Raw genomic sequence first — 13497 nt, forward strand, 5'->3', positions numbered from 1 at the left:
ATGATATGTGAGCTGCCTTTCATCCAGCTAACCAGCCCCCTATGCTGTACAGAAGGGGGGCAAGAACCCCTAAACATCCATCTGCAGATTCCTATTGGACAGCATGCTGGTTTGGCTAATATCCTTATATGGAATATTGGCTTATAGAGTGGCTACCCATAGGTGGCACTAGAGAGACATCTTCTCTCTATTGGAAGAAAGCTAATTTGCATATTTTTCCCATGAAGCATTGCCTGTATAAAATAACTGGATCTCCCCAATGGGCACATGTTTCGTTTGCTTTCCTGTATACCTTACAAGCAAGAAGAGCAGCTTGTTGTTGCCACCCTTGGCATTTAGGTATATGCCTTGGTACCCCCTAGCTACACCCGCTTGGGTTGTAACAGATACACTAAGAGCCCTATTCCATCGGACAATTATCATCCGCATAATCGTTAACAATAAACGATCCAAACGACCGCTATTACGAAAGACCTGAAATTGTTAGCCCATTTACATGGAAAGATAATCGTTACTTATGATCGTTCTTGTGTTCGTCTTGTCGTCGCTATTGCGTTCATCACTACTGTGAACGACCGAACGACATCTTATTCAATACGAATGATTTGCGAACGAGCAACGATAAAAATAGATCCAGGTCTTATTAAACTATCAACGATTTCTCGCTCTGTCGTTAGTCGTTAACTGCTATTCAAACGAACGATTATCATTTAGATTTGAACGATTTAATGATAATCTGAACGATAGTCAGGGCCCTTAGTCATATTATAGCCCTATAATGTATGAATTAATACTAGGAACCTGGAATAGACAGAGGATACAGAGGATTTTCATACTATATAGAAGGAACCTGGATACAGAGGATTTTCCTATAGTATATTGCATGATTATAAAAAGAAAGGAGTTGTTCCATCCAACCTCATGTATTCCACAATAGAAGGTTTGATCCTAGGGGCAAACACTGCCCCTAGTGGCCCCCTACAGCAATGCACAGAGGCCTTGTGTGTCTGCATGAGCCTTCATGGTGTGAGTTGAGCTGAGGTTAAGAAAATAGTTACTGGCACAGAAAAGATCAAAGTCGGTCGTTCCCCTACATACCGCCTAGGTGATAGAAAATCTATATAAACACATTGTGCTGCTGGTAAGAGATGGCCATAAGAGGCCAGAGAATGCAGAGAAACCAAAAGTGTCTCTTGATACTTTGGGTATGTAGCGTAGACAGTCGGCCGGCCGTGTGACAATCCAACGCCACGTAAGTTCAACTTCTGCTAGAAATCCTTCAATGCTCAAGTCTGGGGAGAAAAAGAAGGAATTACGGTTTCATTCCAGGCTGTGAATGCCAGAGGCAGCGAGGAGGGTGAAGGATATCTATCATGAAACGTCCAGCGCCGTGGCACTCTGCCAATTTATTTACTGACCTTCAACACGACAGACATAAACCTGACCCCGTAAGATGGAGCCTAAGGGGAAATGGCACTGAACACCGATTCTTATATCCTGTTGTTCTGCCGTCTAAATTACGGGCTAATTAATTACCGCTGGCATCTTTGGCATTGCCTGTCAAATTGGATTAAGTGGATCTCTTCACTGGTAACACATGAAGAAAAAAAAAAAATCTGTTTTTTTTTTCTTCTTAATAGTCCTCATGCAGATCAATGGCGTCTCCGAGAGCAGGTAGCTTTTAAATAAAGAAAACAAGACTCGCAATTGTCGCCGGTGATTTATGGACTTTCATTAGCTGCTCACCACCTGCAACTTCTGGCCCCTGTCTGGAATCAATTAGTCAATTTAATATCATTTATTTTACAAATTTCTTCTTGTCTCGCAAATCGATGTCTGAATCCGTGAATCGGGCGGGAGGGCGGGCGATTGGGCCGTGATATATTTTTAATGTGTCATAGGAGCCTAAAAAAAAAAAAAAAGGAAAAAAAGGGAATGTTTCCGTTAAGTGAAGTCGTCTCGATGTAAATCAGAAGAATGTGTTTGGGTTTGAAGAGGAGCAAATTATTCCTATAGGTTACATAAGAATTCTCATTATTATACATGAAATGCAATGTTCTGTAAATGGAGGAAAGTGGAGGAAAGTGGCTCTCCAGGTTATTCAGGTTATTCTCAGTGTCTGATATTATGCACCATTAAAGGAGAACTCCGTCAATTTTTAAGATTCAGCAGGGGGGAATTTGATTACAAGTAGGAACTTAGCTCTCCCCGTGCCCATGGTGAGTGGAAGGACCGCCTCAGGACCCCAGCCGGAAGGCATTTTTCCCCGAGCTTTGATGACGTCACGAGTCACGACTTGGGGGAAAGGCCTGTCCCGCTGATGGACTGGCCGCTCAGCCTTGTGTCCTGTCTCTCCAGCTGACTGACTGAGCGGCCAGTTCATCAGCTGGGTCGCATCGGAGATCTCAGAGCCTGGCAGGGGTCCTGAAGCTGGTCCCACCGCTCACTGTGGGCAAAGGGAGAGGTAAGTCCCTGTTGTTGTTGTTCTGATGTTGCCTGGTCCCTGCTGCTGCTGTTCTGACTTTGCCTGGTCCCCACTGCTGTTGTGATGGTGCCCTATACTCGCTGTGTTCCATTTCCTGGTGACTTCTTAGCGCAAGGACTTTTTTTGGAAGCGTTCTTGTATTTTTCTACGAAATAACTGTGCTGGGCCATTTTTTTCCTAGAGCTCGGCAGTGTACAGTTCCTTTGTTATTCCTCCTGAAAGTGTATGAATAAATTGGCACCTAAGTCACCCTATTCACCTTGTCGTTAGACTTCGTCCATAGTCCGTCGGACACTGCCAGCACTGATTGACCGTTACCATAGTGTATGGAGACATCCGCGGAGGATTGGTGACACCCAGTTATAAATGTGTCCAGGAGGAATAACAGAAGGACAGCTCCGCACACACATTTACACACAGCAAAAAGTTTCTATGACTGTCCCATTCACCTGGAATTTATATTAAAAGGAATTGTCCAGGATTGGAGAAACACAGCTATTTTCTTGCCAAAATAGCGCCACCCCTGTCCTCAGGTTGTGTCTGGTATTGCATTTGAGCCCCATTTACTTTCAAAAGAACTGAGCTGCAAAGCCCACATCCAGACTGGGGACAAGAATGGCACTGTTTCTTGAAAAACATGACCATGTTTTTCTAAGCCTGAATAATCCCTTTAACCCCTCTTACCCTCCCCTGAACCCCATATAGATCAATCGACTGATATTCTATTACCTAAATGTGTTAGTCCACCCTAGTTTAGCATTACAAAAACACATCTGCTTCCTTCCAGAAACAGTGCCACACACCGTCCATAGGTCATGCCTGGTATTGCAGGTGTGACGTGAATGGGGCTAAACTACAAGACCTCACCTAAGTTGGTGCTGTTTCTGGAAGAGAGCAGCCACGTTTTTCTCTTCCACCGCTCTAACATGACTTTATATAGAGGTCACATTTGTCAGGACGCTGGGGTTGTGAGCAGCGATGATTCCGCAGCTCTGGCTTCATTGTTCTGTCATCCATATACGACCATTAGGGGACGGAGCGGGCTCCACTGTACTCCAGCGCGTTGTGTAAGCCCACTTGGCTTCGGTGCTTTGGCTTCATCTATCACACTTTGTTTCATCCCGTTTCGCACACTTATCATCGTGTCATGACAGCGCTCAATTGTATTTTGACTTTAATGCTATCAGTCAGCTTTGGACGGCGTGCCGTTGTTCCTATCTGGCTCCACTAGAATAGTTCACACATGTACAGCAAGCGAGCTCCACAATATGACAAGGTCTGGGGTTTTTGTGTTTTTTTTTCCTATTTCTGCTCAAATCGAAATGATATCAAGCGTTCGGCTTCACATGATTTGTGGGATCGTCCGCCTCGTCTCCTCTCTCTCCGCTGCCGTGAATAATTTTATAGAATCCAGTGACATTCTTCCTTGACATTGTACACGACCTTAATGTATGTTTTCTATGGAGCTGACACATCCCATAAGTATCGGGGATTTACATGGATCAGGACCCCCTTCTATGTTTGATGTAATGTAATGGAGGTGACGGGGCTGGAAATCAATAGGAAAGATGATTGGCATCTGGGCTATACTCAGACGGGGCAGATTTGTCACAGATTTTTTTTTTGTGCATGGAAAACCCACTACAGTAAATCTTAATTGGGTTTTCAAAACCCCATACACAAAATGGGAGATTTATCAAACATGGTGTAAAGTGAAACTGGCTCAGTTGCCCCTAGCAACCAATCAGATTCCACCTTTCATTCCTCACAGACTCTTTGGAAAATGAAAGGTGGAATCTGATTGGTTGCTAGGGGCAACTGAGCCAGTTTCACTTTACACCATGTTTGATAAATCTCCCCCATTGTGCAGGGAATCCATGACATGTATACAAAGGATGAAATGTGCAACACCTTCTGCATAATACAAGTTCTGATTGGTCAGGGTCTGCTACCGAGGAGAGAAGCACAGGGTAGTGCGCTTCACTTCCTCGCTGTCAACCATCTTCATTATCTGGCCCCATAGACTTATAGGAGCAGTGTCGGACTGGGGTATCTGGGGTCCACCAGTGGAAATAATTCTGGGGCCCACCAATGAAAAACCAGTAAGAAACATCATTTCAGTCAATGTTTGTGCACGTTCTAAAGCTTAGGGCCCACCGGAGGATTCTCCAGTCCGACACTGTATAGGAGATCACTGAGAGCTAGGAAGTGAAATGCACTACTGCCCTCCTGATCCACAGAGAGGCCCTGACTGAGCAAAATTCACATGACTCAACTACAGCATGCTCAAAGTTTGATCAACCCTATAAACTATGCATATTAGACATGTATTGGCTAAGTCTGGTGATTTTGGCCGGACCGGACTAGAGATGAGCGCAACTCGAGTCATAGGCTGTATCCGAATTCCCTAGGGCTGCATCCAACTTCTTCAGCGACCGGTATTCAAATGCTAAATGATCGGACTCGAGCATGTTTGGCCTGTACTTATCTCTAGACTGGACAGCTCACCCCTGACAAACTATGGTGAGGAGGAAAGGGATCAAAGTTTGTCGCCCAATCATAATATTCCTCCTATATTTTGGGAACAAATGTATGTTCAGCTATGTTCAGAGTGCATATGTTTAAGGGGATCGGAGGGGCAGTCTGTCAGCTTTAGATTGGAACACATTGGGTCAAATTTTGCATTGTTATTGCCAATATTAATGTTGCCCACATATACTATATTAATAGTAATAAGCCGTTTGTGAAATCATCCAATTTATTGTTACTGTCTTTAGATTATTGTCTTTAGATTACGCAGTGTTCAACCTCAAGGAACCAGCTGGGTTCTTCTATCTTAGTGGCTGAAGAAGTTGGATGTGGCTCTAGGGAGTCCAGGATATCATGGGTACAGTCTTAGGCTACCACCTGGGCACTGCCCATCAATTTGAGGAAAACCAACATCATGATGTTTTGGAAGAGAAAAAGGAAACCAGTTGGACATCCTTCCTTCCGGGTAAACAACTGTCCACTTACAGGGACTCAGAGATACTGTACACCTACCAGGGCCTAGAGAGCAGGTAACTTGGGAGCTTTAAACAAGACGAAGAGACATTAAAAATCAAGGCATTCAAAACCTTCTTTGCCATTAGATGTAGGGATGGTCCGAACCTGCTGAAGTTCGGGTTCGTACAAACCCAGACTCTCGGCAATGATTCCCGCTGTCTTAAACCTCTGTGGAGAGGGTGGATAAAGCAAGAGGACTACCTGGAAAACTGGGATACAGCCTATGGCTGTTGCTGTATGCCTGTTTTCCAGGCGGTCCTCCCACTGTATCCACCCTCTCCACGGAGGTTTAAGACAGCGGGAATCATTTCTGAGAGTCCAGGTTCGTACGAACCCGAACCTCGGCAGGTTCGGACCATCCCTAATTAGATTTTCTACAGACAAGCGCAACTAGAGCATAGCCATAGACCATAGGCTGAATCCATGTTTTCCAGGACTCCCTAGGGCTGCATCCAACTTCTTCAGCCACTGGGATCTTTGGATATAACGATATACACACTATAGATAAAGCCAAATAAACTGCTAAGGGGCCCTTTGAGGAAGTTGTTAATGTTGATGGCGTCCACTCTTATAGACCATGAACATTGGATCAGCTGGGGTCTAACTCATGTGATCCCCTTGAATGTTGACGTATTATCTGTATCTGCAGTCGCCGTGCACTATGTAGTGGTGGTGCATTCATGTGAACAGGACTATGCAGCTACATCGCTGCTACAAATATTACAGTAATCAGTGACAAGGCGGCTGATCACCAGGGGTGCAGGAGTCAGACCCCTACCAATCTAATATTAATGGTGATTATTTGTAAAAGTCTGGCTAATTGTTCTAACAAGAAGAATCAGAGCTTTCTCCATTTCTGGACTGCTGTCATTCACAGGTGCCCTCCCAGGAGGAATCACCTAGACAACTACTGTGCCCTCCCATGAGGAATCACTTAGACAACTACTGTGCCCTCCCATGAGGAATCACCTAGACAACTACTGTGCCCTCCCATGAGGAATCACCTAGACAACTACTGTGCTCTCTCATGAGAAATCGCCTAGACAACTACTGTGCTCTCTCATGAGGAATCACCTAGACAACTATTGTGCCCTCCCAGGAGGAATCACCTAGACAACAACTGTTCCCTCCCATGAGGAATCACCTAGACCAACCGGGGTGCCGCGGCACACTGGTGTGCCGGGAGAACCCGCCAGGGGTGCCGCGGGATCCCGGTGGGAAATAAGCGCTATCTCTTTAACATCCCGAGAAGCTGCGGCCGCGCAGCTTCTCGGGATACACGGATCACTTTCATGTTCCGCCCACACAATGAGCGGGCGGAACATTAAAGTAAGCAGAATATAGGAGCAGGAAGTGTCGGCATCCTGCTCCTATATTCACTCCCATAGGCCGCCGGCACTTCATGCCAGCAGCCTATGGGAGGCCGGGACGTGACCTCTCCGGCAGGCGTGATGATGTGACGTCATCACGCCTGCCGGACGTCCCGACCCCGCGGCTCGCAAGATGGAGCCCGAAGAGGAGGAGGAGAGCTGCTGCCTGCAGCCACAGCGCGGATTAGGTGAGTAGGATGTTTGTTTTTTTTAAGAGGCAGAGCAGGGGGCATTATTAGTTCATGGGGGGCACCTCGGGGGCATTATTAATATATGGGGGCACCTCTGGGGGCATTATTAGTATATGGGGGCACCTCTGGGGAAATTTTTAGTATATGGGGGCACCTCTGGGGGCATTATTAGTATATGGGGGCACAGCAGGGGGCATTATTAGTATATGGGGGCACCTCTGGGGGCATTATTAGTTCATGGGGGCACCTCTGGGGCCATTATTAGTATATGGGGGCACCTCTGGGGGCATTATCAGTTCATGGGGGCACCTGTGGGGGCATTATTAGCTCATGTGGGCACCTCTGGGGGCATTATTAGTTCATGGGGGCACCTCTGGGGGCATTATTAGCTCATGGGGGCATTATTAGCTCATGGGGGCACAGCAGGGTATCCTACATACAGGGGGCATCCCACATTCCTACTCGCTTTACTGCACATAACACCAAACAGCGCAGTTACTTTGGGAGCCGACAGGAGGGAGAAAGAGAAGGAAGTTGCTAGAAATGTGCGGAGCCTAAATTGTTTGTCTCGCAGGTTCTGAAGAGATGAAAAGTAACTGAAAGAAATCATCATGGCGGATGGAGAGGAAAAGGGAAAGTGACTCCTCAGATCAAAGAAGACGTCACCTGTGAGTCACTGTATGACGGTTTTCTTATTTTGTAGAACATTATTTAGTAGGGGTGCCGCGAGGAAATTTTTTTTTCCAAGGTGTGCCCTGAGGTGGAAAAGGTTGGGAAGCACTGACCTAGACAACTACTGTGCCCTTCCATGAGGAACAGCCTACACAACTACTGTACCCTCCCATGAGGAATGGCCTACACAACTACTGAGCCCTCCCATGAGGAATGGCCTAGACAACTACTGTGCCCTCCCATGAGAAATCATGTAGAGAACTACTTTGCCCTCCCATCAGGAATCACCTAGACAACTACTGTGCTCTCCCATGAGGAATTGCCTAGACAACTACTGGGCCCTCCCATGAGGAATTGCCTAGACAACCACTGTGCCCGCCCATAAGGAATCACCTAGACAACTACTGTGCCCTCCCATGAGGAATCACCTAGACAACTACTGTGCCCTCCCATAAAGATTTGCCTAGACAACTACTGTTCCCACACATCCACTGTCATGTTCATGTATGTAGGAATACAGCAGGGTGGTCTTTTCCACAAGTTATATCTATGATATATCTACGGAAGGGTTAATATTACCTTTGCACAATTTCCTGTTTCTGCTCTTCTGATTTCAGATCCACAAGGCTTTCTGGAATATCAGATGTCGGATTAAAGGAATTTCACTGTATTATGATGATTGAATAAATCTCTGGGGTGTAAAGCGAGCAGAATAAGTCAATTTTCTCAGCCATTAAACAATAGCTGAATAGAAATTGGCCGGCGTGGCTTGTTTTGCCGTTACATAACAAAAACAGCTCTTTTTGGAAGCTGGGCCTAAACCACAGCTCCAGCTATTCTACCTCCTCTGTGTACAATGGCTGCGCCTGTTCTGTTATTGTTTTCATGCTTTAGAGATTTGGGCTCCTAGAAGAGACATGTTAGCCCACAACTTTCAACACACAAATCACAGATCACTGCATCCAGCAACGTGTCACTTATTCTTTATTCCCAGCTACATGTGAGACCGAGAGACCAACAGAGCTGCCGTCTGCAATACCCCCCGCCCCCACCCCCCACCCCCCTCCGGCGAGTATTCTCATAAATCTGCATCTTGACGCCCACTGTATGACATAGAAGTGTTAGGGTGCGGGCACATAGTGCAAATACTGCAGGTGTTCCTCATTGGTCCAAAACCAATTTGTTCCCCTTCTACTCATTGCATGGTGTTTCACTTCTTAAAGGGTTTTTACAAAGATGAAATATTTCCTTTCAACTGTCTAATAAACTATTGTACCTTGGTAAGTAAAGATTCACTGTGCCGCTGCATGCATGCTTTCCTCCCTACCTTAAAGGAGAAGTCTGGCGATTTATAAAACCTGGCAGTCGGCAGGGGGGGAAGTTGATTTCAAGTATGAACTTACTGTACCTCTCCCTGTGCCTGTGGTGAGCAGTCGGACCAGCCTCGAAACCCCCGCCGGAAGGCATTTTTTCCTGAGATGTGATGATGTCACGGGGGGAAAGGTCTGTCCCAGCTGATGGACTGGCCGTTCAGCCAATCATTGAATGGAGTGGCATCCCGCCCCAGTCAGTGACTGGCTGAGTGGCAAGTCCATAAGCCGGTACATGATGTGTCAGCACCAAAGATCCCAGAGCCTGGTGGCGGTCCCAAGGCCGGTCCCACCGCTCACCGGGGCATGGGAAGAGGTAGGTTAGTACTTGTAATCGATTTTCCCCCTGCCCCTGCTGGCTGACAGGTTTTATAAATCACCAGACTTCTCTTTTATCTGATCAACCTTCATGGCTTAGTGCTGAAAGCTCTATACATCAATCAATCATGGCATGGAGGGGTGGGGAGGGGAGGATGTATGCATGCAGCAGCTTAGCACACTCTCTTTAAAACTTGAGCACTGATCCAGAGCTGACAGATTCCCTTTAATTTTAGCACTGCTCTTCCCTTGCTCCCTGGGATTATAAATTGCAAACATAGCCATTTTCTCTTTTGTCTATACAGGCTCCAGCCTTAGAGAATCAGCTATTAAATATAAAAGGACATGTAATCAATGTAATATATTACAGAGTACATGCTCAAATAAATATAATAAATGAGCAACAAGATTTATTTCGTCTATATTTTATATATGAAATATCTCGTGCAAACACCTTCTTCTCAACCTCCTGTGCCCCGCGATGTGTGGATAACAATTTCTAGATCTACAGTATATTACATCATGTATCTTTTGATGTGTAATATAATCTTGACTTAAAAGATTATTATTTATGACCTATTTTTGGGAGTGGAATTATTTATGACTTCTCTTTCTTATTAAATTTCATTTCTAATTAAGTGGAAGTAATCTCATTACTAGGAAACCTACCATATGTATATATGATTCTACAAATAATTTCATTAATGGGATTCTGCCCGGGTGTGTGTATGGTTCTTTATGCCCGGAAAGCCTGTCTTAGAAAGCAATTTCAATCAAATTTTCCTACCTGGACAGATCTATTCTCTAGGCCAAACAAGAGGAATTAGTGCGGGGTCAGAAAATATATTGAAAGGGTTCTGTACTGTGTATAACTTGCTATACGGTTCCTTGACATCAAGCTTATCACAAATGTCTCTCCAATGGAACCCCCAGCAATCAGCTGTAATCCATAGGGGAAACCAGGCAGGAAGGATAGTAAGGGTTCAATTTGCCAGCATCGTGTGGGAGGAATTATAGTTAAAAAGGTGCAGTGGGAAGAAGATTGAGTTGGCTGAATTCCTGGCTAGAGTGTACACAGGAACAGGAAGTCTGTACAGCAAACGGGAAGTTGGGCTATTAAACACAACAAAGCAGACAATTTGCAAAAGAAAATGAGGCTGTAATGGTAGTAAGGGTTCAATTTACCTGCATCATGTGGGAGAGGTTATAGTTAAGAATGCGCAGTGGGATGGAGATAGTGCTAGCTGAAATCCTGGCTAGAGTGTATACAGGAACCGAATCACAATAAGTTAATACAATTTTATTTACCAACACACTAATTTATTAGAAGTAAAAATTTTGAAAAAGCCCTTTAGGGTATGTTAGGGTAAGTATATGGGTTAATATGCACAATGTTGGCACCATGTTGGGGTAAGGCCCCTTGATAGCAGGGTCTAAAGAACTAGAGGAAATCTGACAGGTAAATAAGGGGTACTGTGAAGCTGGTGAGGACCTGGGTGAGGTAACATAGTTGGGGGGGGGGGGGTCATATGAATTAAATTGGCACCCAAAACAGCTTCTATAATGTTGAAAGTTGTTTTATTTCTGGTATTTCCAAAATTGTTTAAGAAATCGTGCTGCTTAGTATAGATGTAACAACCAAACTTTTGTGCTAAACCACCACAATCACTACATTGTCTTTTCTAAAAAGATTTGTCTGGCGGTTGGCCTTTTTTGCTGCCCGTGCATATAAAACAATAAATATGTTATCCTTACCTGTCCGCGCTCCCACAGTATCCTTCTTCGGAATCCCACCCCCCACCCCCCCAGCTGACTGCAGAGCCTCTACTTCTGAAACTAACTTGTCTTGGGAGTGACAGTCTGTGATGCTGTCCAATCTCAGTCAGTGATTGGCTGAGCGGGCTCCACTTCTGAGACAAACTTTTCTTAGGAGTGCTAAGAAAAGTTTGTCTCAGAAGTGGAGGCTCTGCAGTCAGCAGGAGACAGCAGAGGAGGACACCGAAGGACAGGTAAGGATTACGTTTATTGTTTTATATGCACCAGCAGCAATATACGACCGCTGTAACCATTGTAAGAAAGTAAAATCTATATGAGAGAGAGGGATAAACAGATATGAGGCAGCTAGACCAAAGATAGATAGATAGATAGATAGATAGATAGATAGATAGATAGATGATAGTAGATAGATAGATAGATAGATAGATAGATAGATAGATAGATAGATAGATAGGAGATAGATAGATAGATAGATAGATAGATAGATAGATAGGAGATAGATAGATAGATAGATAGATAGATAGATAGATAGGAGATAGATAGATAGATAGATAGATAGATAGATAGATAGATAGATAGATAATAGATAGATAGATAGATAGATAGATAGATAGATAGATAGATAGGTAGATAGATAATAGATAGATAGATAGATAGATAGATAGATAGGAGATAGATAGATAGATAGATAGATAAGAGATAGATAGATAGATGGATAGATAGATAGATAGATAGATAGATAGGAGATAGATAGATAGATAATAGATAGATAGATATGAGATAGATAGATAATAGATAGATAGATAGATAGATAGGAGATAGATAGATAGATAGATAGATAGATAGGAGATAGATAGATAGATAATAGATAGATAGATAGATAGATAGATAGATAGATAGATAGATAATAGATAGATAGATACTGTAGATAGATAGATAGATAGATAGATAGATAGATAGATAGATAGATAGATTTACTAAATGAACACCAGTCACTCAGCTGTAAACTTAATTTTATCAGTTTTATTTAAAAGAAAATCCATCCAGCTCTCGCACAAGAAAAACATCGGCTTTGGCTAAAATTAGCCATGCAGCCAGTAATGCGGCCTAGAATGGAATAATTATTAGCTACTTTTACATCCCATGAAACAATGCTTTATTTCAGGAAAGTAATAAGAATCTTCTGATTGTGGTTATTTTGATTGAGTCATTGGAGAAAATACCAAAAGCGAGTGATTTCATCTTTTTTTATTTCAAACGGGGAAATGATTAGAAATTAGATTTTCACGGCCAACATATCTAAGTGGCCTGTATTTAATTCTCCACTTCAGAGAGATGTAAGACTACAATGCGCTTAGGAAACCGCGCCGCTAATTACTCCATCTTTAGGTAAAACTTTTTATTCCCACAGGGGCCTAAATTTGTCAATGCGGAGAATTAACCCCCGATGCATTGGAGGAATGTAAACTGATCTGTCGTACTGTTGTCTTCACAGGACCCTGGCCTACGCCTCTATCAACCTCATGTCAACACAGAGCCTGGGGATTGTTTTTGGACCGACCCTTCTGAGACCGGAGAATGATACTGGGAACATGGCCGTCTGCATGGTTTATCAGAACCAAATTGTAGAGCTGATGATATTGGAATTTGATGCCATTTTCTGTTAGTTGTATCTGAACTGGAAGGAAATACACTTTGGTCAATGTTTAGCACAAGAAGAATAGATTGATGGAGGTGTCAACTCCTTTAACCCCCCGCTGCCTGCAACATACATTACCTGCTCTGTGCCGAAGCTGCATGTGAGGCTCCCGGCTCCCGTCGTTCCCGCTCAGCCAATCAGTGACTGCGGCGGGGCCGTGCACTGATTGCTGGACGGGACTGACGGGAGGCCTCACATGCAGCGGCGGCACCGAGCAGGTAATGTATGCAGGGGTTAAAGGGGCCGGGTTACATACTCATTCTGCTGCGGGTATGTAACCCTATTAAAGTTCACTGTACCAGGATTCGCAGCAGATTTCGCTGCAAACTTGCGCGCGTCAAATCCGCTGCAAATGAGGTACGTGTGAAGCTACCCTAAAGGTCAAAATTAGACATGAGCAAATCGTTCATCTAAACAAAGCGAAACGCTTAATTCGATCTTCGCTCCGCTCATCAAGTCAGCTGCCTGTCAGCGCTGCTCCACTCGCTGCCTCTCCTCCCAAGATGCCAGGGAAAGCTGGATCCAATCCAGGGAAACGTCTTCCAGTTCCCCAGGATTGGATCCAGCTTTT

The 13497-nt window shown here is 44.4% G+C and overlaps 1 protein-coding gene across 1 annotated transcript in view; it reads left to right on the plus strand.

The window, feature by feature from the left end:
- ARHGAP15 (Rho GTPase activating protein 15) overlaps positions 1-13398 on the plus strand; it is a 454227-nt gene extending 440829 nt beyond the window's left edge. Inside the window, exon 15 of the mRNA XM_069985075.1 lies at positions 12723-13398. Within this exon, the coding sequence (XP_069841176.1) occupies positions 12723-12894 (172 nt within the window). The 3' untranslated portion in view covers positions 12895-13398. The remainder of the gene's footprint in view (positions 1-12722) is intronic.
- The last annotated feature ends 99 nt before the right edge of the window (positions 13399-13497 follow it).

The sequence above is a fragment of the Dendropsophus ebraccatus genome, chromosome 9, assembly GCF_027789765.1.
Source record: "Dendropsophus ebraccatus isolate aDenEbr1 chromosome 9, aDenEbr1.pat, whole genome shotgun sequence".
Taxonomy (NCBI): Eukaryota; Metazoa; Chordata; class Amphibia; order Anura; family Hylidae; genus Dendropsophus; species Dendropsophus ebraccatus.